This window comes from Tachypleus tridentatus, chromosome 8 (genome assembly GCF_004210375.1).
Source record: "Tachypleus tridentatus isolate NWPU-2018 chromosome 8, ASM421037v1, whole genome shotgun sequence".
NCBI lineage: Eukaryota > Metazoa > Arthropoda > Merostomata > Xiphosura > Limulidae > Tachypleus > Tachypleus tridentatus.
In genome coordinates, this window is record NC_134832.1 from 61,999,416 (window position 1) to 62,027,347 (window position 27,932).

General features: G+C 35.5%; 1 protein-coding gene and 1 long non-coding RNA gene across 4 annotated transcripts in view; one reads left to right on the plus strand and one right to left on the minus strand.

Moving 5' to 3' along the window:
• Positions 1 to 10,373, minus strand: part of LOC143222499 (uncharacterized) — a 40,195-nt gene extending 29,822 nt beyond the window's left edge. For all 3 annotated transcript variants that reach the window (XR_013012271.1, XR_013012270.1, XR_013012272.1), the window contains exon 1: positions 10,128 to 10,373. This is a non-coding gene — a long non-coding RNA (uncharacterized LOC143222499). The remainder of the gene's footprint in view (positions 1 to 10,127) is intronic.
• A 186-nt stretch (positions 10,374 to 10,559) lies between these two features.
• LOC143222498 (homeobox protein Dlx6a-like) lies at positions 10,560 to 27,589 on the plus strand. The gene is made up of 3 exons (XM_076449105.1): positions 10,560 to 11,038; positions 13,604 to 13,785; positions 26,434 to 27,589. The coding sequence occupies exons 1-3, from the start codon at positions 10,714 to 10,716 to the stop codon at positions 26,821 to 26,823; spliced, it is 897 nt and encodes a 298-aa protein (XP_076305220.1). The 5' UTR covers positions 10,560 to 10,713; the 3' UTR covers positions 26,824 to 27,589.
• The last annotated feature ends 343 nt before the right edge of the window (positions 27,590 to 27,932 follow it).

Sequence of the window (27,932 nt, forward strand, 5' to 3'; positions counted from 1 at the left end):
AGTGAAAAATGCGTTAAAAATCTCAAAACAACTGACAAGGAAAAAGTTAGGTTGTCATTTGTTTGTTTTATTTAAGCCCAAAGCTGTTCAATACGTTGTGTACACTTTGGCTGTTTAAGGGATCAAATCTCGAATTTTAAGTGTCATGAGCCCTCTAACGTACCCTCCAGCGAAATAGATCGAATAAAAATCTCTACAGAAAAGGCTTAAATAAAAAAATGTTTGTTTTAGAGAAAAGCCACATATTTGCTACGTGTACTTCGGGAATCGAGCCTCGGATCACGAGCTGTTAAATGGTTTCGAGCTATATCATTAAGATGATGTGCGCAGTCGGTGTATTGTATCTTTTTTTTCAAAGAAGGAAAATTATAACAATTTCAGAAAAGATTTCTGATACGCTAAGGATATAATTATAAAATCAAGTAAGTAACTCTTAAATAATAAGACCTTCCTTTACGATGAAAAAATATCTTAAAGTGAAAAGATGAGCTGAGTTACAATTTAAGAAATTCGACAACACTACTACCATTGGAAGGTAGATTTTTTTTACTTTAGAAGCGAACATCGAGAAAGTTGTTACTTCCGTCGTGAAGAGCTACACAATAGTGTGCTTTCGCTATATCCACTGTCGGTATTCGAATCCTGGGTTTCAGCTTTGTAAGTACGTAAAATCATCGTCGACCCTCCCCTAGTGGAACAATTTGAAGAAAAAAAAGTATACCATCCATAGAACTTGTATTATTTAGTCTTATGTCTCTGAGAAAACTTTATTGATTTAGTCTTATGTCTCTGAGGAAACTTTATTGATTTAGTCTTACTCAAATGCACAGATATTCATTTAAAAACCATCATATCTGATGTAATTCATTGATAAAAACTATATAAACTGTGTAAACAATGAACCAGCTTTTAGGTGCTTGATAATTTTCATAAAACAAATGTGTTCTTAATGACTTCAGAAAAAGAAAGGCTTAACAACAGCAGAAGCAAAGAATGTATATTGGTAAAAGTGAAATCTAGATAAGCTGATTTATGCCAGCACGCGGGCCTTTCAATAGAATCATTGAACCGATGTATTGTGTTTTCATAATATATGTGATGAGCGAATGAATGAATAAGTTTTCTTTCGTTTTATAAAGGTTCAGTTGTAATACTTATATGTGTCACATGGAGGTTTAATATATGTAAACCACAAATGTTTTTAAAGTAAAATTAGGAGACTAACTTGATTTGGTGTTATGAAAAACATATTAACTTTGGTAATGTATAAATAAAACCACAGATGATACGTCTCATTGAAGGAAACCTACATAAGCCCAGGTTAAAAGTGTGGTAACAAAACCGTTGCCCTAGTGGGATAGCTATGAGTCTTCGAATTCATAAGGATAAAATTGAGGGTTAGGTTTTCCGCGGTGGATCAGCAGGTAATCCGATGTGGCTTTGTTATCAGAAAAAAAAACAAAAAACTCACATAAATAAAACCACGATGGACAAGTCCCATCGTAATTGGCTATATTAACTTCGTGTTATTAAATGTGTTAACTGTAGTGTGTATAAACAAAATCAGAAGAGGTAAGCAATATTGAAAATAACTAACTTGTACGTCATGTTATTAAATGTGTTAACTGTAGTGTGTACAAACAAAATCAGAAGAGGTAAGCAATATTGAAAATAACTAACTTGTACGTCATGTTATTAAATGTGTTAACTGTAGTGTGTATAAACAAAATCAGAAGAGGTAAGCAATATTGAAAATAACTAACTTGTACGTCATGTTATTAAATGTGTTAACTGTAGTGTGTACAAACAAAATCAGAAGAGGTAAGCAATATTGAAAATAACTAACTTGTACGTCATGTTATTAAATGTGTTAACTGTAGTGTGTACAAACAAAATCAGAAGAGGTAAGCAATATTGAAAATAACTAACTTGTACGTCATGTTATGAAATGTATTAACTGTAGTATTTATGAAACAAAACCATATGGGAGAAACCTTATTGAGTCATATTAAAACCTAAGCTCAAATGAGAGCCACGAAAGTGTTGGTCAATGCACCATTTCGGTCCCCCGTTGGTGCAGAAGTCTACGGATTTACAACACTAAAATCAGGAGTTCGATTCCCTTCGGTGGACACAGCAGATAGTCCGATGTAGCTTTGCTAAAAGAATAACACACACACATATGCACTAATTCGACTGATAATGTGTTCCTAAAATTTATTAAAATGAAGGATTTTGCCCTTATCATAGAAGACAGTTTAAAAACCCGTGAACAAATGCCTTTTGTTTGTGTTATACCCTATACATATTTTAACTTGAGAACAGTGACTCAGCTTGGCCAGTATAACAAAAATAAACAGACATATTCTTTGATGCGTGTTTATCTAGATTGCTGTTCTGTGTTCCAGGTATTGGTAATTATTAAGTTATGTAGATCTGCAAAGGTCAAATTCAACAGGCCTCTTTCTCCTTCCAGCATTTGATTCATTTCTGTCCAATATTGGTTAAAGTTTATATAATCCACGCTTTCACTCTGACCCCTTTCAGGACCATGTCCATGTATGTAATTATATTAATATTAATGTGTTGAACTTTAGGGCTCGGAATGGCCAGGTGATTAAGGTGCTCGACACGATGCGTAATTCGAAGGTCGCAGGTTCGAATCCCCGTCATACCAAACATGCTCGCCATTTCAGCCGCGGGGACGTTGTAATGTGATGGTCAATTCCACTTTTCGTTGGTAAAAGAGTAGTCCAAAAATTGGCGGTGGGTGGTGATGGCTAGCTGCCTTCCCTCTAGCCTTACGCTATTAAATTAGGGACGGCTAGCGCAGATAATCCTTGTGTAACTTTGCGCGAAATTCAGAAACACAAACAAATAAACAAACCTAAACTTTATCTAATTGTGTTAAAGTTCACACTACACGAACAATTCTAGTGATGTCTTTAAGATTTTTCAACAATTATAAATTTCAGAACAGAATTCACATATATAACCCTTTTTAATGCTATCACAGGAAACTAGAATTATTTATTATATCTATGTCTAACATCAGGTGACCTTAATTTATTTATCATAAAAATGTTGCATTTTCATTTAGCAAAGCCTCATCTGATTATTTGCTGTGTCTACAGAGGGGAACCGAACCTTTCATTTTAGCAGTGTAAATCCGACGACGTACCGCTGTCCCACGTGGAGTCTGTATCAATGTTAATAGGGGATAGGTGTTTTTAGATCGTGCTAACTATAAAACACCAAGTTTAAATCCATGGCACCTTCTAGAAAACCCTGTCCATAATAGTTTGTTGTTACTGGCTCACTGCTGTGGTGATTAGTGAATTTGTCAGATATTTCCAATTCTTTGTGTATTCAAACTTTTACCTTTTGAGTTACTGTCGGGATATAAAAAAAATAATAATAAGAGAGTCTGATCAAACGAGAAGCCAGTCGACCACAGAAATGCTTACGTACATAAAGAGCTAAAAACACCGAACCCTACAATCCAAAACACATTTTTCATGCTTGGTTCGCTCTATTCAAGCATAGCGTCGTCATAGAGTCGGTGATCCACAATTAGCCGCAACCTTCCATGTTGCGTGGTACTGAGCATGCGTATATCACTGGTACTGATATTGTTTTTATCTTGCGAGATAAAACACGGTTTTTTTTATGAAAATCAACTTGGTTGCCACACTGTTTCATAAGTTATTCACGTGGTTAATATTTTATCTCTAAAGCTTAAAATACAAGAAATGTACTAATAGTTTCAAAGTTGTAGATACGTTTATGCAAGCGTAGTGATACACGTATTAAATTAGTAATTATCTCGCTGGAATATCGTTTGTTTGAGAAAAAGAAGAAAGAACCATAACTTTCTGTTAATCATTACGAATGAAATATCATATTAAACGTATTTTATTTTATCACTTATTTTAGTCGTGAAAAATGACTCGATTATTTTTATACGTTTTATTTCCCGTTGACCAGAAAGAGAAACTTGTTACGCAGTTGTCAGGCCCGGCAGGGCCAAGCGTGTTAAAGCGTTCGACTCGTAATCCGAAGGTCTTGGGTTCGTATCCCGGTCGCACCAAACATGTTCGCCCTTTCAGCCGTGGGGCCGTTATAATATGACGGTCAATCCCACTATTCGTTGGTAAAAGAGTAGCCCAAGAGTTGACGGTGGGTGGTGATGACTAGCTGCCTTCCCTCTGGTCTTACACTGCTAAATTAGGGACGGCTAGTGCAGATGACCCTCGAGTAGCTTAGCGCGAAATTCAAAGCAAACACAGTTGAAGGAGTAAGAAGTATATGTTTTTATTCCAAGAAAATAAATTATTTATAACAAACAAGAAAAGTGCTGTTTAGTTTGCTTTAGCGGCATTTTAAAGCACGAAATACTAACTGGTTTTTTTTTTTTCAAAAAATAATGTCTTTAATGAAGAAATGATAAGAGCTGAAAGTACAGATAATGGGTTCTAGTTACTGAATTCATGTTGGATACTGAACCAGGTAAAGGTAGTGGTCAAGTAACATCGTTTTAGGGTGAAAAACATAGAAATTCAAGTTGATAAAGGTGTTATATATTATAAAAGAGGATATAAGAGCGGTGAATCACTGTTAAAACAGAACAAATAAAAAATTCAGAAGAAACAGCGTAACGTTATTCAAATGTATATATATATATATCACAGATAAAATAGAAGACATCAGCTTATGCGTAACGCCTTTTCACATTCGCAGCATTTTGAAAATACTGTAACCAGACTGTGCCCCACAGGAATTGTAATTTCTTGTACTGACTTAAGAAACAGGAATATTGATTATTAGTGGAAACATGTTCTTACCTCGCAGCAGTGAGTAAACATGGCATAGTTAAGAACACACTGTTACACTTTTTAAAAATTTATTGTTCCGTGCTTATCAGTAAGAGACGCTATATCTTGTTCGCAGTATGTCACGTAGAATTTGTATAACTGTATTAACAATACAGTTACAGTTTTTCTTTGATCTTTAATTCTAATTCGTATAGCGGAAGATAAGTACTTCAAGACACATCGTACAAATGATACATTCATCTACGTAGACATCTTAGCCCTAAAATAAACACATTAGGTGTCAAACACGCGTACTGCTATTCAGCTCGGTACCCGCTTTCATGTGGCACCCACGATACAGATTTTAAGCTCTCAACCAGATGGTCCACCGCTCTTTTATTCTTTTTGTTGTCAATCCCTATAAAGCAGCATGTATTCTGGGTTTCCACTGTAATGATGTAGCATAAGAACCATTACACTGAGGTGGCCACAAGGCCCATTCTCTGTGCTTCAGCCCGTCAAACAAAACTATCGACACCTATACAAGTAGATACCAGCAGCTACAGTAGTAGTAGAAATCTATGGTATAATAAACAGGATTGTAGTTCTCAAATAAGCGTGAGACTATCTAAATAGTGTTAGCTTTGTATAGAGAGACCTCTGTTAACAAAGAAAAAGCAAACAAAACTGTTCTTATGGTTTATATTAGAACACTGTTTCAGTCGTAGTAATTCCAAGAGTTAAGATACCTTAAGATTAAGTACAATTTGCTTAATAATTGTGTCTTTTGTTTTTCACCTACTAGAACCACAATATATCTTTGTTCACACATCTAATTGAGAACATCTAAATAAACAGTTTTACAACGTTATTCAACTTTTACTTAAGTCAAACGAAAATTCGATCGTTCTAACGTCTTTTTCAGCTAAGAAATGTTTTTTTAGGCCTCAGATAATGGATAATCAAATGTACACACGCACATCAGGTAAACTAAAGTAATAAATTTACTAATAAAAGCTTCTCTAGCCGTAGTGATAATAATCAATATACGTTCGCCATATTATTTAACTTATGATTTAAATAAAAACGTATAAACAGCACGTGCATAAAACATAAACAAACCTTTTTTCTTGTGAAACTGAAAACTCGAGTAACTTGAACGTGTGAGATACCGTATAAATAATAATTGTAGCGCTAAAAAAATGGAATTTGTACTTTTTTTTCATTTAAAGATTGTTGTTTGTTTGTATTTAGAATTTTGCGGAAACTACACGAGGGCTCTCTGCGCTACCGTCCCTAATTTAGCAGTGTAAGACTGGAGGGACGACAGCTAGTCATCACCACCTACCGTCAACTCTTGGGCTACTCTTTTATCAACAAATAGCGGGATTGACCGTTACATTATAACCCCACACACACAGTTTAAAGGACTAGTAAATGTGGTGTGACAGGGATTTGAACCCGCGACCCTCGAATTAGGAGTAGAGGATCATCTGGCCAAACCAACAATGTATTCCTGTGAATAAAAGAAACATTGTCAAACAGACAAATTAAATGTAAAAAAATGAAAGTCAGTGTGGGTGGTAACAATGTTGGGAAATTTCCCTTTCCAAACGACCAATTACAAATCTTCTTACGAGTTGGCTTAGGTATCGACAGTAAAGTACGTAGGTGAGGTAGCGTGGGAGAAAATATTAAAATATATTAGGCTGGTAACAGATGCGCCTGCAGAAATCAAATAGAAACCAGGGAAGTTCGACAGCGTGCTCCGACAATATAATCATGCAGGCTTGTGCATTCAAACTTCATGAAAGGCAGTTTACCTTTAATGACGGATGTTCCTTAACTCAGCTATGCAAGTTTCGAAAATAATATTTTTTTCACAGGTCGGGAAGAAAAAATCTACTTTTATCAAATTTAGTACAAATATGACAGAATGTGTTTGGATCATTTACACAACCGCTTGTTTCCATAGCAACGAATAAATAATATTGAAAATGGAAATATAATGTCAAAGTGCACGCCCAAACAAATACTATTCGGTGTGGTTTGTTTTAAATTTTGCCAAAGCTACTCGAGGACCATCCGTGCTAGCCGTCCTTAAGTTAGCAGTGTAAGACTAGAGGGAAGGCAGATAGTCATCACCATTCACTGCTAACTCCTGGGCTATTATTTTACAAATGAATAGTGGGATTGATCGTAACATTATAACGTCCCCACGGCTGACAAGGCGAGCCTGTTTGGTACGATGGAGATTCGAACCCGTGACTCTCGGATTATGAGCCGAACGTCTTATATCTTAAATATAACGTAAGGCTTAGCTGAAACAGTACTTGGTAGATTATATTTCGCTTTTGACTACAACTCAATGTCATAAAACTTCTGGATTATACTATTTCACTGTTATGTTACCGAACTTATCAAAAGAATAAAACATAAACTTTTCTAACAAGTCAACATGAATATTGAGCAGTGAACAAAAACATCATAGTTGGCTTAAAAACAATCAGGTGACTTTCATTTTTACGCTTTATTTGTCTGCCTTGCCAATGTTTCTTTTATTCACGGGAACAGATTGTTGGTTTTGCCCGGCATGGCCAGATGAGTTAAGGCGTTCGACTCGTAATCTCAGGGTCGCGGGTTCGAATCCCCGTCGCACCAAACATGCTCGTCCTTTCAGCCGTGGGTTCATTATAATGTGACAGTTAATTTTACTATTCGTTGGTAAAAGAGTAGTCCAAGAGTTGGCGGTAGGTGGTGATCACTAGCTGCCTTTCATCTGGTTTTGCACTACTAAATTAGGGACGGCTAGCACAGATAGCCCTTGTGTTGCTTTGCGCGAAATTAAAAAACAAACGTTGTTGGTTTTTGAAACTTACAATTAGCACCTTTTAAATGTTAGACAGAATGTTCTATTGGATGGAATATTTCAACAATAAATAGATGTTCTGTATTACACTGTATGTACACACACGCAAACAGATAATGCTACAGTTACGCTTTCCTTGCACTATTTAAGTGCCCTAAACCTTTATCGAATAAACCAACTCGCTTTTATGTTTTTGCCTTATATTTTTCACATATTCTACATTTCAGTTTAATGTCGTAACCTTGCCTTTGTCACGAACGTTTTTGTTCATTCGTCACGTTTCACAAAATAGTTTCATGTGTATTATAATCCGTTTATGATAGAAGCTAGTGTTTTCTTTATTGTGATACGTGTTTATTGTATTTATGTTATTTTATTTTCTATTAATATTTAGCATAGTTGTGTTTAATTATAACCATTGGACAGCTGCTATCCAGGTGTTTAATATTCATTCATATAACATATATTATTCAACAGACTATTAATAGATTAAATATTCTCCATTTTACTGACCCCGCATGACCAGGTGGTTAAGACGCTCAACTCGTAATCTGAGGGTCTTGGGTTCGAATCCCACTCACACCAAAAATACTCGTCCTTTTAGTCGTGGGGGCGTTATAATGTGACAGTCAATCCCACTATCCGTTGGTAAAAGAGTAGCCCAAGAGTTGGCGGTAAGTGGTGATGACTAGCTGCTTTCCCTTTAGTCCTACACTGCTAAATTAAGGACAGCTAGCGCAGATAGCCTTCGTGTAGCTTTGCGCAAAATCCAAAACAAAACTATTTTACTATTTATTAAAGAGTACATGGGAAACTTTTACCTGATTATTTACTGTATTTTAATATAAAATAGAAACATTTTTGGCTTTAAGTGTAAAAGTGCTTTACGTTTAAGATTAAAACGACCTCTTTGGCAAATCTCCCAAAATTCCGAATTGAGTATTAGCACGTGCACTGGCAGCTTACGTCAAGTAGTGTGAATGGGCCCTACATGCCTCTCTATGTACGTTTAGAAAAGCAGGTTGTGCGTGAGTTTAGACTTCATTCTAGCCAGTCAATCGCCCCAGTCTCGTACTTCACACGCCTCAACTCCCCCTGACCCCTGACCTGCGCAGTGTTGCGTGCACAACGCGTCCTGAATCTAGCGGAGAACTGGCTCCGTGGGCAGAATGAACGCAGCGAGCTGGAACGTGTCTTGCGCTATTTCAGACTGCTGTTGCTGTCTTTTTTTGCTTTCGGTGAAGAGTTGATTTAGGTGGTCGCTACATCAAAGGAAGCCAACATTTTTACACACCAGCAAGACATATCGTGAAGTCCAGGTAATGAAGACGATTATACATACATGGTGGCACAGCCACTGATTCAGTAAGTCCATCTTTCCGACAGAAAGTGGGAAATTGAAGTGATAAGTGAGACCTCCTGTGGTGAGAAACGGAACCATCTACCACTACGGAAATATCGAATAGAAACATTTTTGAGTACCATGCAAGACACACACACATCACACGTATAGAAATTTAAACAAATACGTCCTATCTATTTTTTTTTGTAAAAATAACATACTAATACAGATTATAAAAGATAGTGGTTTGGATTTTTATTTATTTTGTTTTATGTACAGCCCATTTACAAATAAAAAAATAATTCATTGCAAGTATCCATTAAGGACAATTTTGGACTCCTTCAAATTAAAATATTTATTCTAGCTTTTATAGCTGAGCTAATAACTCATCAGTTAGGAGCGCTCCGAATGTTCCTTACTTAATTCTCGGCTATATCTTGTTATTCGTCTAAAGGTGGACTTTGATGTATGCATTTTATATTACTTCTAAATATGTGCAATAATTTTTTACTTTTAACAAATATGGATTACATTTGGAGTTGCTTAACCATAGAGTTACCGAGGGGATAATCAGTAAAAACAACAACATTTAATTATGCAACGAAAACTGTTTGCCAATATTTGATTTTGTTGGTTTCAATGTCTCTGGTAACACGCGAGTCACAAACACACAAAAATGCCCATTAATACTACAGTTAATCTCACTTATTCTTCCTATGTATTCTCTGTCCTGGGACAGAGGTAATTCTACGGATTTGCAATCGCTAAAATAAGGGGTTTGATTCCCTTCGATGGACACAGCAGATAGCCCGATGCGGCTTTGTTATAAGAAAACACGCACACAGTATGAGTCATTCTACTCTATTTTGTTGGTAATTTCTTTACAAGGTGCGTTGTTACAGGCAGAAACACAAATTATTCAATGTAAAGTAACATGTAGACCTAATTAGTAACAAAAGGGTATGAAAGAAAATTGGGGGTTTGGGAGTTATTTGATTGCTAAATAGTTGTTTATGTACACGTACGAAAGTAACTGTCGCTAAAACAAGCAGATCAAGAAAATCTAGGGTAAGTCACACGATTTGAAGTGTTAACTACCAACCATGTTCAGAGTTGTCTTGTGGCGCCAGGTTGAACCGCCAACACCCTTCTTATAGCTGAAACAAAAAGTGTTTGCACGAGCGATGACCGCTGGAGTGTGGTCACTCAATTCATTGGATGGGTGACAAGCGTACAGAACTAAGAGTGTGACGATAGCCGGGAAGATAGGCGTCGTTGGCACCTTTCTCAGGTGATTCCAAGGAGGGGGTGGAGGAGACTCGGGTCAGCTGGGTCGAGCAGCCCAATTGATATACCCCCAGGCATAGCGCAAGGGTAGGGCGGGGCTTTCCCTGGAAGGACTGATGACTCGGGCATCAGGCTTAGCAAGAAAACTGAAGCAACGTTTGTCGGAGGCCACGTTCTGGCTAACGGCCAATCAGCGAGCAGTAGAGAGGGAAGGAGGTGGAGCTGCTGAGCTTCTATCCATATTCATGGTAGTGGTGTTGAGTTAAGAGCTGGTAGTTTAAGTAGTTGTCCGCTAGCAACGGGAAGACCACATCGTGTTTCCATACTTTCTTTCTTAGTTGCGTTTCACGAAAACCGCCACCACGTTGAACTTCAGTGAATTTTCGACCCCCTACCCGAATATGACGGGTACGGTGGATGGCCTTGATCAGGAAATGGCTAATAAGTCTGCATTTATGGAGTTACAACAGCAAGGTCTGACTGCCATGCAACACCATTCACAGCCGTACCAGATACGGTCCTCGTACCCTAGCCACCAGGCGCCGCAGCACGAAGCGGCCTTTCCCGGCAGCCAACATGCTAGATCATTGGGCGCCTATCCATTCCCCATGAACAATAACCCCCTGAACAGTGGTCTTCACAACACTTACACCCATCCGAGCCATCACTACCTGGGATCATATGCCCCGAATGTGACAAGCTGTGGTCCTCCGTCACCTAGAGATGGTAAGTTTTGAAGTTTGTATTCTTATATAACGTATTACCATATCGAATGCATGTAACCATGAATAGTTACAGTATATCCTTAAATTAGTTTCAGTTTAAAACTAATGCTATTAATAATAGAAATCTTTCATCAAACTTCATATTTAAGTAAATTCAGTGTTGTATGTTTTGTGGATTAAAAAGTGTGTACAAGCTAACAAAACTATGTAGGATTCTTTATTGATCAAATTAGGTGTCAAGGCTATGTAGGATTGTTCATTGATCAAATTAGGTGTCAAGGCTATGCAGAATTGTTTATTGATCAAATTAAGTGTCAAGGCTATGTAGAATTGTTTATTGATCAAATTAGGTGTCAGCTTACAAAATGTGTGCTTGAACTAGCACGTGACTAATACCTACGAAATAGGCGGCCATTACAGGCTTAGTGTATCTATGTAGTTCTTTCAAGTTCTTAAATATAGGACATAAGTCTTATCCATTTTCTTTTAGTGATCATTACTAATCAATAATCGAACAGAATTAGATTCATTTTCAACTTCTATAGGACTAATTACCCATAATCATAAAGAATGTTATATTTGTCGCGGAATACACGTTACAAGAAGTCCGCTGATTTAAAGCAGGTCTAATAACTGAAGTTGATTGAAAATCTGATTTGAATGTAACAAGTTTATGTTCCGAGATTAAGTATTAGATATAAACGTAACAGTTTCACAATCCAGTATTTCTTAAAATCTGTAAACGTTAGTAAGATGTATCTACGTTTGTAACCAGCTACAATGCGAATTCAGTTACTTATTTCTACAGTAAAGTATTTCCCACGAGTTTCACGCGGTTTGATAAATCGGTATTTTGTTTTTAAAAGTGATACACTTTTGGAACTTGCAACACGCAGATGAATAAAACTTTTACATTACGATAAAATGTCCGAACTAAAATATTAATGGTTTATTAAATAACTTACTAGCAGAAATATATCAACGTGAAATTAACTATATAATGATTCGAAAAACAAGTGTTGACGAAATGTGACGCATGCGCATCTCAGTTTACGCGTCCTTAAAATTTAATGGATAAAATTAATTCAGAACAGTTTTGCAATGTCCAGAATTTTCATCGTGAAATAAAAAACAAACGATTGTTCTATAAATGAAAACGACTCATGCTTAAAAAATACTGTTAATATTAACCGATATTTTACATACAAAATGAGTTCTTTACGCCAGTTTTTAATACATTCGATACAAACTAAAAATAGTTTTTAAGTATGTCAACAATGAAGTGAATACAGTAAATATCACAAATACGAAACTAATTATTCAGTGTATAACTAGTGTTATACACTGTCTTATTTTAAACATGTTATCGAGATAGATAAAAGTGTTGTGCAAAGTTTGATAGAAAAATATTTTTATTGTGTTACAACTAAGACTGAGTGAATAATACACAACACTGGAACAGAATAAACGATCATGCAACACACCTACCTACAATAGTATGACAATACTTGCAATGCGATTGTTGTATTAACAACAATGAAATAAACTGATTTTGATTTGATTGCTTGAATGAACACAGTAGAATTGCATTGTTGAAAGAAAAGCATTTGTACCAAAATGTATACTAATATATCAGTGACGTCACAGCTTTCTAAAATGATGTCATCAATAATGAAAGATGTTTTGTAACTGAAAACTGCACAACGTTTTACCCATCGCAGCTAGAATAGAAAACGTTTTATTATCACCTATTATATGCAAGTCTCTTTCAAACACAAAAGCAATTTATTGTGAAATAAAATATGATATTAAATGTACAATAATTGGTGGTTCATAAGTCGATATGAAAACATTCAGTGAAATGTCTGTTCAACGTAGATATAACATATGGATCTTAATGTCAGTTATAACAAATTGTTTGGTTTAGTATTTGTTTCTTGTAGTAAGAGATAAGTGAACACTTTGTTTACACATTTATTGAAGGTAAAAGTTTTATAATTAACTAAGAAAACATTTTAAATTTGAAGTAACTGTTTAAAATGTTAACTGAAATTCTTCTGTACTTTATTTTAATTAAAGTTTTATACCTATACCAGCCGTCTTTAGAGTACATTTTTACTTCAAGTGGGTTTCTTGTCATCGTGAAATGGAAATCGTTTTATAACGAAGGAATAATTAATTATGGTAACATGACCATGTAATTATTGTTTTAAGGTAGCACGTAGACATAATTGCTAATAATGCTGTAAAATAGTCGTGTAGAACAGACACCTCACACTGTAATGTCAATTAGTAGCGTCCAAAACTCCATTGGGTAACCATATTCAATACAGAACAAACTTATGGTTTTTGGTTAAGCCATTGATTCCACAGTTGGAACAGTCTTTTATGAAATTAATCCAGAAAGCTTTGTAACAGTTTGTGTATTTATACAGTTAAGTAAGTTTCATGAAACAACTGATCAGTTTATTCACTATGTCACGTAGTTTGATCCTAATAGTTTTTAAACATTGTATGCCTATGTTTAAAGAATGGTGTCATATAAATAATTGGCTTACAATGACAGATAAACATCAATCGGAAGATACGCTACGGGTAAATGGGAAAGGAAAGAAGATGAGGAAACCTAGAACCATCTACTCAAGTCTTCAACTTCAGCAGCTCAATAGGAGATTCCAAAGAACACAGTATCTAGCTCTGCCGGAGCGAGCTGAACTTGCCGCTTCGTTAGGCCTAACTCAGACACAGGTAGGTATCAAGGATTGCAGTTTTAGTGCCTCATAAACTACTCTAACAGGGGCAATCAGCCTATTGAAATTTACTGGGAAAATGGCTCGTGTCCTCGACACGGTAGCCACAAATGAGCACTTTTAAGTACCTGACAGCGTTTCGAAGACGTAAAGTGCTTTTTTTTTCGGCTTGCTGATTTTACTCTTGTTTCCATAAGAAAACTTTCAGTAGCACTCTATATAGTTATTTCCTCCTAGGTCGGATCTGTTGAAAACAACTGCGAGCTGATAAAACATTGGGCTTTTTTGGGAAATCAGTTTAGCCAGGGGCTTTCGACGAACAAAACCGTCATAATTCTTTCAATGTCTTTGACTTTCCCAGGAACTCTCGGTCGTAAAGTAATCAGTAGTAATACCCTAAGGGTTTTCACTTGTTAAATGTGGGTAAGACAGTTGGTTAAGACAATATCCAACAACAGCAAAAAACCGCCGGAATAGGACAAACCATTCTATACGGAAACCAAACGTGGGAATCAGGAAAGTGGATGGGGTTTGTGGGTTTGGTTTATTCTCCTTCAAAAAAATGAAATTTAAGTTTTGTAATTAATTTTTGTTAAAAACAATTTTTCTTTCGTCTGTATTGGGATTCAATGTACTTATGGTACATTAAAATGTTATCTAATGACATTTCCGTCCAGTATCTAATAACTTCAAAACTCGGAAAAAATCTTAGATCTCTCTTTATTTATACACGTAAATCTGGATCATTAAGACTTTTTTTTTACGTCTTTTTTGTTTGATGTTACTGGTATTTCATAGCGACCAACGTATCGTTATAACCCCTACAGCATTATTGAGAAAGTACGAGACATCAATTACGACAATGAAGGTCTTCGTAACGTTATTAAAATTAGCCAATATTTGCTTGTTTACTGTTGTTTAATTTATAACACCAAAATACATGGTGCCTTGGTCTTTACCGCTCCATGAGGTTTAGGTTTCATTTTATTTCACAGTCGTCTTAATTTCTATTAGTTTGTCCTATTTGGTGGCTTTAGTTATGATTGGCTGTGTTCATTCAACCAATGATAATAAGCTTTCTTGGAAAATAACAATGCCAAACGTCATTACAACTGATAGTCACGTAAAACACATTGTGTCATGTAAACATGGCATTGATCTAGTAATCAGAGAAGTTTAACATTTTTCTATAAAGAGTCCGGATCTTTTCTTCTTGAACAAATACTTATTTTAAGAACACTTTACTGTGTTTGTATGTAGAGAACTAATGATAGTAGAAATAAAATGTTAACAATATTTGCATAGACTTGCTAAATAGAAGGTGGATCTTTTTTATATTCGTGTGAGAAAATGTAACGCTGAAAGTACTAAAGCTTGAAATAGACTTAGTATAACACTAAAGCTCAGGATGGACTTAGTATAACACTGACATTAATTAAAGTTCAGGATTGACTTAATACAGTACTAAAGTTCACCATGGATTTAGTACAATACTGACATTAATTAAAAATCAGAATGGATTTAGTATAACACTGACATTAATTAAAGATCAGAATAGATTTAGTATAACACTGACATTAATTAAAGATCAAGATGGATTTAGTATAACACTGACATTAATTAAAGTTCAGGATTGACTTAATACAGTACTAAAGTTCACCATGGATTTAGTATAATACTGACATTAATTAAAGATCAGAATAGATTTAGTATAACACTGACATTAATCAAAGATCAAGATGGATTTAGTATAACACTGACATTAATTAAAGATCAAGATGGATTTAGTATAACACTGACATTAATTAAAGTTCAGGATTGACTTAATACAGTACTAAAGTTCACCATGGATTTAGTATAATACTGACATTAATTAAAGATCAAGATGGATTTAGTATAACACTGACATTAATTAAAGATCAAGATGGATTTAGTATAACACTGACATTAATTAAAGTTCAGGATTGAGTTAATACAATACTAAAGTTCACCATGGATTTAGTATAATACTGACATTAATTAAAGATCAGAATAGATTTAGTATAACACTGACATTAATTAAAGATCAAGATGGATTTAATATAACACTGACATTAATTAAAATCAAGATGGATTTAGTATAATACTGACATTAATTAAAGATCAGAATAGATTTAGTATAACACTGACATTAACTAAAGATCAGAATAGATTTAGTATAACATTGACATTAATTAAAGATCAAGATGGATTTAGTATAACACTGACATTAATTAAAGTTCAGAATTGAGTTAATACAGTACTAAAGTTCACCATGGATTTAGTATAATACTGACATTAATTAAAGATCAGAATGGATTTAGTATATCACTGGCATTAATTAAAAATCAGAATAGATTTAGTATAACACTGACATTAATTAAAAATCAGAATAGATTTAGTATAACACTGACATTAATTAAAGTTTAGGATTGACTTAATACAGTACTAAAGCTCACCATGGATTTAGTATAATACTGACATTAATTAAAGATCAGAATCGATTTACTATAACACTGGCATTAATTAAAGATCAGGATGGATTTAGTATAACATTGACATTAATTAAAGATCAGGATGGATTTAGTATAACACTGACATTAATTAAAGATCAGGATGGACTTGATGCAGCACTAAAGTTACTAAAGTTAAGGATGGACTTAATATAGCACTAAAGTTACTAAAGTTTAGGATGGATTAGTATAACACTGACATTACTTAAAGTTAAGGATGAACTTAATATAGCACTAAAGTTTAGAATAGATTTAGTATAACACTGACATTAATTAAAGTTCAGGATGGACTTAGTATAACACTAGAGTTTCCAAAGCTCGGCGGTGGACTTGGAAGATAATTAGATGAGAGTGAATGTCACTTACTCAGTAATTTACAGTACAAAACACTGTTACTTCAGACTCGTTAATGCGTATATTTTCAAAAGCGTGTTCTGACTGTTAAAGTACAAACGTAACACGAATGAATTATTATTATTTTATTTACGTCTTCTTTCGCACCGAACAAACTTCGTCCTTTAAATATTGTGATGATATCAATAAGGACTTAATATTTGCTGCCTTTTTTAAAATAAAAATTGCTGAACTTGGAAGACATGTAAAACATCCTGTAATGGTTTTCCTTAATAATTAAATTAAGTTAATTAAAGTCATGAGCAATACTGGCTTCACAAATCGTACCAGAATGTAAAGTTGTATATATGAGATAAAGACACTTAAGAAGTTTATTTTGATAAAACGCGAATGACATTAGAGGGAGAAATGCGCTTTTGAACAATATTTACAGTAATACATATTTTCTCTATCATGATATTATTACCAAATGATATCATATACTGTTCATAATTTTGTCGCAGGGTCAGCAAAAGATAATGACCAGAGGTAAGAATAAAAGTAGTCTGCAGGGGGTCAACTAAATGAAAGTCCAGACCTAAAAATAACCTAACAGGTATTTTGACTTTGGCACGTTGATAAGTTTGACATGTTTGCTAATTATGTAATATTTTAGGACTTTTAACCATGACATTGTCTATTCATCACCAACTTTTGGTTCTTTTATCAGATTCTTCGAGAGAATGAAAAGCCCGAACGGATCATTAAGTTAAACTCAGTTTAAAAAAAACAACAACACTAAATCTGATACTGAAACTTTAACATTCAATTGTTTAATTATTGAACGTAAAGGTATGCATAACTTGTTAACTGCTAAAATCAATAAAGTATATGTTGGGGACGGGGTGGCCTAGTGGCTAGTGCTTTGGATTCGTTCTCGAAAAATTGCGGGTTCGAAACTTGTTTGTGCCTTGTCATTATACGTCCTTGAGTAAGGTACTTTACCTCAGTTTGCAAATTGTAAATTGGGTACCAACAAATAGTTGGGGATTAACCGGTAATGGACTGGCATCCTGTTCAGAAGAATGTGTTGCCATTGGAAACGGAGTTAAACACTACACATCCTTTTGTCAGGCACACAAGCATTGACTTTTTAAAATTACGTCTACTAAGATTGCGTTGTTTATATGTTTCTTAGTCGCACTTTTGATTTCAACAGTACTGGTGTTCGACTGTTTATGTATTAAGCGCAACTTTTTTTCCCACAAACAAAACTAATTCCACACAGGATCTTTATTATTTTTAAACATGAGTAAGACGATTACCTTTCTCGTTTGATGATGCAAAGGCCTAAATTATTGGATAATGTCACATAAAATAATCCAATATACAGAAGATTGTTGACATTAACCTGACTGTTTTAACTGTGTACTTACTTCTGGTCATTAATGTTGTTTTATTTTATATACACAAGGAAATTGTCAGTGAACGGATTACAGTTGGACATTGTTTTATTGATAAGCACAAAGCTGCACAATGAGGTATCTGTGTTCTGCTCAACGTAGGTGTCGAACTCCTATTTTTAACGTTATAACTCCTCAAACTTACCCTCGAGCCACCGAAGAGGCATAGCTAGACATAAACCATGCTATGATAGATAACAGAGATATCTTTAAAACATTATCAAGAGAGACTAATTGTAGAACAAGATTATTGTAACTGAAAAGTGAATTTCGAAATTCTAACACCAGGCATTAGGACTACTTTTATTATTGTTGTGGGTAACTGAAGTGCAAATAGTTTCTCATAAGTTTGGTTTGTTTGTTTTGAATTTCGCACAAAGCTACACGCGGACTATTTTTGCTATCCGTCTCTAATTTGGCAAAGAAAGACTAGAGGGAAGGGAGCCAGTCATCACCACCCACCGCCAACTCTTGAGCAACTCTTTTACCAATAAATAGTGAGATTGATCGTACCATTACAACGCCTCCACGGCTGAAAGGGCGAGCGTGTTTGATATGATAGGGATTCGAACCCGTGATCCTTAGATTACGAGTTGAATGCCTTAACCACCTGGCCATGCCGGACCGTTTCTTATGAGCTCTCAGAAACTTTGTTTTTAGCTTTTTCAAAACTAAAGCTTCTTGTTTATGGTTACTTGGCTTAATTTACATATATATATATATGTGTGTGCATTATTTTTCTTCTGATTAAAACCTAGGTTACTTTTGGAATTTTTGAAGAATGCAAAATCGCTTTCATTTTTAATATATATATTTTTTTACAAATCATTTTGGTGATCCAGAGTGTCTGGTAATGAATTATATTTGCAATCTGTGAACAAACACTGCTGTCAAAGTTTCTTAAGGTTGGAGAAAAAGTTATGAACAAAATGCAGTTTTCGTAACAAGATTTTATTTTTTAAAGAAATTCGTGTTTTCTTAGTTCTTTCATATTTATCATAAAAAACAAATATTAAAATTTTATAATAACATGAAATTATATCTTTAAAGTACGTGTTTGTGTTATTTAAACTTTAAAAAACTACAAGCTATTAAAAAACACATTTAGTCTGTTTTCTAAAACATCCCTGGGAGTGTTCGTTCACAGCCGCGTCGAAGAATTTTGAACTGGCGTTCGATGCACGCGATCTTTTTCCCTTGGGCAACATTCTATCAATGGTTACTGAATTATTGAACTGACAGAAAGAAACCTGACGCGACAATAAATACACCAAGTCTGATTGGCCCGTGACTACAAACTCCTTCCATTACTTTGTCTTGAACGATAGAACAAATGATTGGTGAATAAGTCAAGCTTTTATTTGACATCAAACTGTAGTTGTTCGTTCTCCAGCTTTGATTTTTTTGTTAGTGTAAGTTCAGATCGATGTTTGGAACATTTTTCTGTTCTAAATGGATGTAGCTCACGTGCACGAGTTAGCTAACAATGAGTTCTGTAAAATGAAATTTTACTAAATGGATCTAATGTTATCTAGTGTTATCAAAGCTAGTCAGCATGAGTAATTTTTTTAATACGATAAAGTTTAAGTTTTTTTTCTGGTGTGTTTTTTGAGTCTTAAATGGTATTACTTTCTTATTCCTACAAAAGTGGTTTTGGGTTGGGTTATTCTTGTAGTTTAAAAATATAAAAGCTGTGGTTTACTTTTCATCTTTTGGTGCTGTAGGACACGCTATTTATGTTTTGATTGACCCAGTGGTTGATTCCTATTCGATTCTATAACCTTTCCTAATGATTCTGTTACGTTGAGTTCTTAACATCTGAAAGTAAATCATCTCTGTTTCTATTACCCCTGCCGTGCCCCAGACCAACATTTCATCTAACCAATTCTCATTTATTTGTCCTATTAGAGATGGAGGATGTTGATAATGTTGTCCTAGTTATTCAACTTAAAATTAAACCGCCTTTCGTTATTTTCTGATGACATGATAAATAAAAACGATACAAGCTCTTCTGCTAATTATATACAATGTTGATGGAAAAACAAATATATTATACAAATACGTCAGAACGAAATATCTAATAATGTAAAACTATTACCATGCATTCTTCTGATAGTTAGTGATACCACACCTTAATAATCATAACGTACAAAAGAGTGCACTGTTACCTAAATAATGTTACCATGTTAATCTGTACTGTTACATTAAAATCACATTAATACTCTTTTCTTGAACAATATGGTCACGTTCATTCCTATTTTAACACTTAAGCCTTTTTAAATTACCTTTCTTTTAGTTAATGTCCACAACAATAATAAACTAACGTGAGAGACCCCGTAACTAAAGATTAGTTCTAATGCCTACAACCATATTAAAACAGCGTGAGAGATTCCGTGAATACAGATCAGTCTTAACGCCTACAACAATATTAAACTAACGTGAGAGACCCCGTAACTAAAGATTAGTTCTAATGCCCACAACAATATTAAAACAGCGTGAGAGATTCCGTAAGTGAATATCAGTCTTAACGTCTACAACAATATTAAACTAACGTGAGAGACCCCGTAACTAAAGATTAGTTCTAATGCCCACAACAATATTAAAACAGCGTGAGAGATTCCGTAAGTGAATATCAGTCTTAACGTCTACAACAATATTAAACTAACGTGAGAGACCCCGTAACTAAAGATTAGTTCTAATGCCCACAACAATATTAAAACAGCGTGAGAGATTCCGTAAGTGAAGATTGGTTTTAACGTCCACAACAATTTTAAACTAGCGTGAGAGATCCCGTAGCTAAAAATTATTCCAAACGTTCACAACAAAATTAAAATAGCGCGGGAGATTACCATAAATTACTGATTGATATTACACCAAAGTCTTTCAACAAGGTGTATAAAAAACAAACAAGAATATACAAATGAGTTCAAAACAATTTGAGGGTTTGAAGCTAACATCATATTTATTTAAAGGCTAAGGTTTGAGATACTTAAACTACGAGGTTTAGACCTCTAATAATGAAAAAAAGTGTTACTTGTTTTGTGTAATACAAACTCAACTACACAGTTATAATCTTTCTCTTACCGGAAATCCAGGTATTTAAACATGTTATTCCAACTGTTTTATTTTTATTCTGGAAATATATGTATAACTTGGAGAAATACTGCAACTGAACTCGTGGTATATTCAAAGGACAAAAACTTAGTGCTGACCAATAAAATCGAGAAAACAGATTTATGACTAGAACCTCTAGGTTTTGTTGGATATATGAGTGAGTCAAGTAACAAAACAAAAACGATGAGTGCGTTTGTTAGTGTCATAAATGTATAACGTACATCCGGGCTGCATGTACTGTGTGTCCGCCCGTAGTTGATTGTGAGCCACCTGCCGTAAGGCCCCCAAGCCGATATTTCCTACTGTACAGCTGGCTTTCTAACTGAAATCTCCGGCTACACTGTTGGTTGTCGGTTTTGGGAGGAAATCATTTCTGTAGACAATAACTTAGAACAGACACTGTACTATTTATTTCTGCAGTGTCTTTCGCTTTTCTGCGAGAGCAACTGGTTTTCTAGAGGACAAATTTCTCACACTAGTTACTGTGGTTCGTTTTCTCTTGCTCAGCGTAAATTTTGTTCAAGTATTGTTTTAATGGTTTTTTTTGCTCTTCCTACTAAGAGAGTCGTGCTAGCGTAACTAGAGTTTATTAAATGTTCACGCAAAACTCTAAACAGTTTCGTTAATTTCAGTTTCAGCTTTCTAATTCTCATATGTTTCGGATAAGGATCTAGAACACTAGCCGACGATAAATATTTCGATCCAGTCCAACTCCTACCTTTTCATAAACCTTTTGTTTTCCTGGTGCCTTCACCACCTCCTTTCAAGTTGTTTAGAGTTGAGGTTGCGTGACTCGCTGGGCTCTGGTCCAATCTTGCTGTCCCCCCCCCCGGACCCTCACCCACTCTGTGCACCTACCGGTTTCTGAAGATTGTGTTAGTTCTACATGCACCCGTGTGTGCGGCGTGAATCGCTGGTCAAGAATTCTGAGCAATTTTTTATTCATTTCCGCTTTAAAAAGAATCATATTTTTCATTACCCGAAGAACAGTTTAATTAATCTTGAGAAAGAATTCATTTCTTGGCTTAAGTGAAGAGTTCAGTTGAGTACCACTTAACCTTATAGGACTGATATTCATTACTTTCAACCGACCCTGTGAAACAATGTGACTTTCAAGTTAAGCATTTTAGGTGACTCCTCGAAAAATCATTTCTTTGGGCTATTGCAGTGAATAAAAAAATTGTGTAATTAATTTTTGTTCGAAATTAGAGTTAAGGAGTCAGCGAATGCATTATGTAATATGCTCCACTAAACTCAGTCTGCCTTCTATAATAGTATTTTATAACACGCACAACAAAAACACGTTTCTATAACTTAATATTTCATGCAAGCATAATAATACGGTACAGCATTACAGTACAGTACGATCTTGTAGAAAATGAAATGCAAGTATTACAATACGGCCTTACTCTAAAGAAAATGTAGGATTACTAAACAAGCTTTAAGTCCTTATAGAATCCTTGCAATTCTTATAGATTTACATTGAATGTGTTATTGTTTTTGTTATAGGGCGTGCGATCTTCATGTGTACACTAATCAACACTGTTGACAGTGTTATCTACTGGAGTGTACGCTAATCAGCACTATTGACAGTGTTATCTACTGGAGTGTACACTAATCAGCACTATTGACGGTGTTATCTACTGGACGCCATTGTACTTGTACTTGAGCAAAATATTTTGTTGAGAGTAAGTGACTAGAAGATTTTAGACAAAAGGATAACGTTATCGCTTGCCAAGAATGACTTTAGTCAAAAGGATAACGTTGTCATTTGCCAAGAATGACTTTAGCCAAAAGGATAACGTTGTCACTTGCCAAGAATAACTTTAGCCAAAAGGATAACGTTGTCACTTGCCAAGAATGACTTTAGCCAAAAGGATAACGAGATAGCTTGCCAAGAATGACTTTCGCCAAAGGGATGACGTGATCACTTGCCAAGAATGACTTTAACCAAAAGGATAACGAGATAGCTTGCCAAGAATGACTTTCGCCAAAAGGATGACGTGATCACTTGCCAAGAATGACTTTAGAGAAAAAGATAACGTGATATAAGTTATAAAATTTTAAAAAATGAGCTATAAGTTTTCTATACATGTTGATTTTTCCATCACTGGAATTAGAGTATCTCAACTTCGTGTACCAGATGAACGGGAAAAAAAACATTTTTATTCAGTGACGTAACTTGTGTAGAAGGAAATGCCTACTGTGCATCTAGTTGTAAAAATGAGAAAAAAAAATTACCAGTTTATAGTTAAGTATAACTGAGAGACATAAGGACGGAAAGTGCAAACTACAAAAAGTTTAGTTCTGAATGTTGTGTCCCGTGTATGACATAATAATTGCGAAACGTTCCAATTATAAAAATATAATTTTTATATATTGTTCAACTCGAATATATTAGGAAGTAGATCCCACTCATCAGTTCCTAGTAGTCATTCGATTATCAGTATTATGTGAAACTAGGACGGCAGAAGTATCGTTATCAACAGGATAAGAACAGACAGCAGGTTGTTCTCTTGAGTGATTTCTTGTCTGCATTTAACAAGCACTTTCACGCTTATAAGCTTCTGCTAATATGTTTGTTTGTTTGTTTTGGAATTTCGCACAAAGCTACTCGAGGGCTATCTGTGCTAGCCGTCCCTAATTTAGCGGTGTAAGACTAGAGGGAAGGCAGCTAGTCATCACCACCCACCGCCAACTCTTGGGCTACTCTTTTACCAACGAATAGTGGGATTGACCGTAACATTATACACCCCCACGGCTGGGAGGGCGAGCATGTTTAGCGCGACGCGGGCGCGAACCCGCGACCCTCGGATTACGAGTCGCACGCCTTACGCGCTTGGCCATGCCAGGCCCTGCTAATATGAGACATAACTGTTCACGTGAAGTGTGTAAGTTATGTATAAAGTTACTTTTAAATCAAAATGCATGTCATAGTTTTGTTATATACACGTTATTTTTCAATCTTAACAGATCATTTTTCTCTTCTTATTAGCACGTCTTATATTTCACGTACATGAAAATGCTTCTACATTATACGGTTTCAATTAGAAATTATTTACTCTCTCTTTAACTAGGATGAAATATTTATCCGTAAAAAGCACGTAACTCAGTTATTGTCAGCGAACACCTACAATTATATAAAGCAGACGTTCTGTCGTGAAAGCATAGTAATTACCTGCAGACTGTTTGAGCTACATTTATCCACAAACATTTCTTGAATTTTCCAGGTATGAGCTATTCCTTTCACGTGACACTCGCTGTACAGCAATCGATCGGTGTTTACCAATTTCCACGCTAGCGGGGTGTCGAAACAAGGTGTCCTTTAATAATCAATGCATTTCTGTCTTAACGTTGCACCACGGTAACGAGGGTTTTACATGTTCCGGTGTAACAAAACTGATAAAAATAAGTATCTCTAACGTTTTTGAAAACCTGCTACAGGACATTGTTGGTTAATTGATATAGAATTGAAAATATTGTCAGTTAATTAAATGAAAAATATATTCTCAGCAAAGTGATTTATGATAAATTAAACTAGAGGCTATGACAAACAGGGGAAACTTGAGTAACTCAGGGAAAACCTTAACTATTCACTTATCTCACGGTGTTTTAAAACCTAATTTTTTTTCACATTAGCTGTTGGATTAAGATTTCTACCTGAAGATCGTGCAGGTTTGATGGCCGAAAGTTCGTCCAAGTGAAACAATTAATTAAACGTGTAAATAATCGTGTTCGATCACTGTATGATTCATATCAAACGTTTCCGGCTATAAACATTATCAATGTTAGCCTCGTTAAACATGTAATGGAAAGCCTAGAAATAAATTGCGGTGAATACCGATCAGTATGAATTTGGTGGTATTCTCGCCGTGAAATACTGTACCATTGCGAATATGCTATATCATTTGAGATAATAGTTAAACATCAAAGCTAACAAAGTGTTCACAGGGGTTTCACCTGAAAGATGTAAAGAACAACACGTTTTCAAATTGCGCTGCATAGAAAACCATTGCGTTATAATTACGTACTGTCTTTGTAACACGGAGAGGTCACGGCTAATTAAAAAATATAAAGTAATGTTGTTTAATTTTTGGCTGTAATAAATTAGAATAATTGTGTTTAGCAGCTGGTTTTGCCACACTGGTTATTCAAAGTTTTTGCGAAGAAGTTCTCGTTCAAGAGTTCCTTCTCTGGACAACCTTGGTCCTGTTGAGTACAGTTTACAGTTTTAAAGTTCTGATAAAATACGAACAATCGAACAATACGATTCCTTGGATTGGTAAACACGGGAGTCTTCAAGACGAAACAAAAATTGTGGATCTACTTGAGTAACTGATCTGCACCAAAATGATCTTAGGATCATATGACGAAACAAATAAATGATCTACATAAAGATAATGCTTATTAAGGAAGTTTACGGCCTGGTGGTCATGGCGCTTGACTCGCAATCGGAGGGTCGAAGATTTAAATCCTTGTTTCACCAAATATGGTTGCCCTATCAGCCATGGAGGCGTTATAATGTAAAGGTTAATTCTAGTATTCATTGGTAAAAGAGTGGCCCAAGAGCTGGTAGTGGGTATTGTTGACTAGCTGCCTCCCCCCTCCAGTTTTCACTACTAAATCAGGCTAGCACAGTTAGCCCTAGCGTAGCTTTGTTCGAACCTCCGAACAATCCGGACAAGAAAGTTGACGCATATTTAGTTTTGTGTACTATGATGAAGTTAAATTTGTTGGGAATAGAGTCGACTACAACTAGTTACCAAGGCGAGAGGTGACAAGAGAATTATAGATTCATAAGCTTCTTATATGCATACACATAAGTTTAGAGTGAGTTTGTATAACGATATACTTTCTAGATTAATTAATTAATGGATGGTGCCAAGCGAGTTTCTTTAGGCTTAAGTTTGTTCTTCAATTTCGGTATTTATTAAGCGAATACTTGTTATTGTATTTTGTTTTGTATTTTTATTTTGCTTCTCACTGTTCGTTAAATACTCGTTTTTAATGTTATAGAATTAATTTAATTATTATATTAAACCTTTATCGCAAAATTATTTCTTCTTGGATGATTTTTCTCGCTGACAAATCCCATTTCTCTGTGGGAACTATTTTTTGTCATCTTTTAGTGTAAGGTTAATGGTTGCTCTGAATATTTGTGACTAATAATTGTGTCACTGATCCAGACTATTCTGTGGTTTTCAGGTGAAAATATGGTTTCAGAACAGAAGATCCAAATACAAAAAGATGCTGAAAGCCCAGCAGCAAGCAACAGGCCAGCAACCTCAAGCACAGCAGCCCGCCCAGACTCCGGCGTTACCACCGCCCAATCCCGCTGCCACACCGCAGACGCCGACGGAGTCGCCAGAGACGCATAGTCCAGGAAGCGCCGGGCAACCAGGGCTACTGCCCCCGAATACCCACAGTCCGGTAGTCGGAAGTCTAGCTACGGTTAGCCCACCCGCCATGAGCCCCCCGATCAGCTCGTGGGACATGAACCCTGGCAAGCCGCCCATGAGTCTGCCCAACAGCTATATGCCCCAATATTGGTACCATCAACCTGAGCCGAATATGAACCAACAAATTCTCACCTAAGTCCGGAGCTACTACATCCTGCAGCACGCGCAGCCGGCCCTCATCTTCGTCGACTAAGACCGTGAGTACGTGGCTCTCAGTGTTAAAGCCGGAGACGGGCCTCGTGGACATAGGGCTAGAATAATATCCAAAGATCAGTTGTTGTGTATACTATTGTCTTTTGTAATATGTCCTCATGTTGAAGGAAGCTTAGCTCCCAGGTCCTCTGCTCCGGTCGCTATTCTCCAGACTGTCTGGTTTTGTACATTAAGGCTCAGGAGACAGGGAGATGACTCGCGACCTGTGTACATAGCATGTCCTTTTTTTTTTTTTTTTTTTCAGAAAGTCCCAGTTTATCTTGAGGACTCGATTGTACCTAGCGGTCTTTTGTGTAAACTCATTCAATTTATTTTATTTATGGACAAATGTGTTAGCGACTACGAAGTAAAGATATACTTTCCGGCCGTTAGGTTTATTGTACAGTGACGTTAGCTAGAAAGGTCAATGGGGGTTAGAATGTTGACTTAATCTTGAATAAATCGAAGATTATCTCTGAAATCAAATATTCAATATTTATAAAATTAATAGAAAAACTGAAGCTATAATCGTCAGGTAGCTCCACCAGTAACGTTCTTTCCTGACCGTACAACTACAGTATCACGTCTATTAATTAAAAACTGCTTTCTTTTCATATCTTAAGTTTTAATCACGAGAACACCCGTACGGGAAGTTCGTCATTGTGTATATTTTACAGGCCTCATCAATAAACCATGTTTCACAAAAATTACTTTTGTCTCCTGGTACAATTTTTTATTTCATTTTCAAAAGTGATATAAAGTTCTCGTTACAATAAATGTTCAAGAGGTTTTCCCCACAGTCTCAACCATTCATGGCTGAATTAAGAGTTTTAGAATTTGGGTGGCGCTTAATGTACTAGTAAGGCTTCTAAATTTATTGCTATCTGGTTTCCCTGGTAATTCAAAGCATTTTTGTTGTTACCAGGAAATAAGAAATACAATACGGTTTTAGAGTTGAATCTGCTGATGCTAATTAGGTTATAAGAATGTCATAAAGTGTGCTGAAGTGTTGGCTGTTAGACTAGGTTGGTCTGGTTTTATGTTTATTGCTTT

Bases quoted from the DNA above. Each gene is read 5' to 3' on its own strand.
- LOC143222498 (XM_076449105.1), top strand. From the start codon at position 10,714: ATGACGGGTACGGTGGATGGCCTTGATCAGGAAATGGCTAATAAGTCT. The intron at 11,039-13,603 runs GTAAGTTTTGAA...TTACAATGACAG, and splicing joins TCCTCCGTCACCTAGAGATG to ATAAACATCAATCGGAAGAT. The intron at 13,786-26,433 runs GTAGGTATCAAG...TGTGGTTTTCAG, and splicing joins TAGGCCTAACTCAGACACAG to GTGAAAATATGGTTTCAGAA.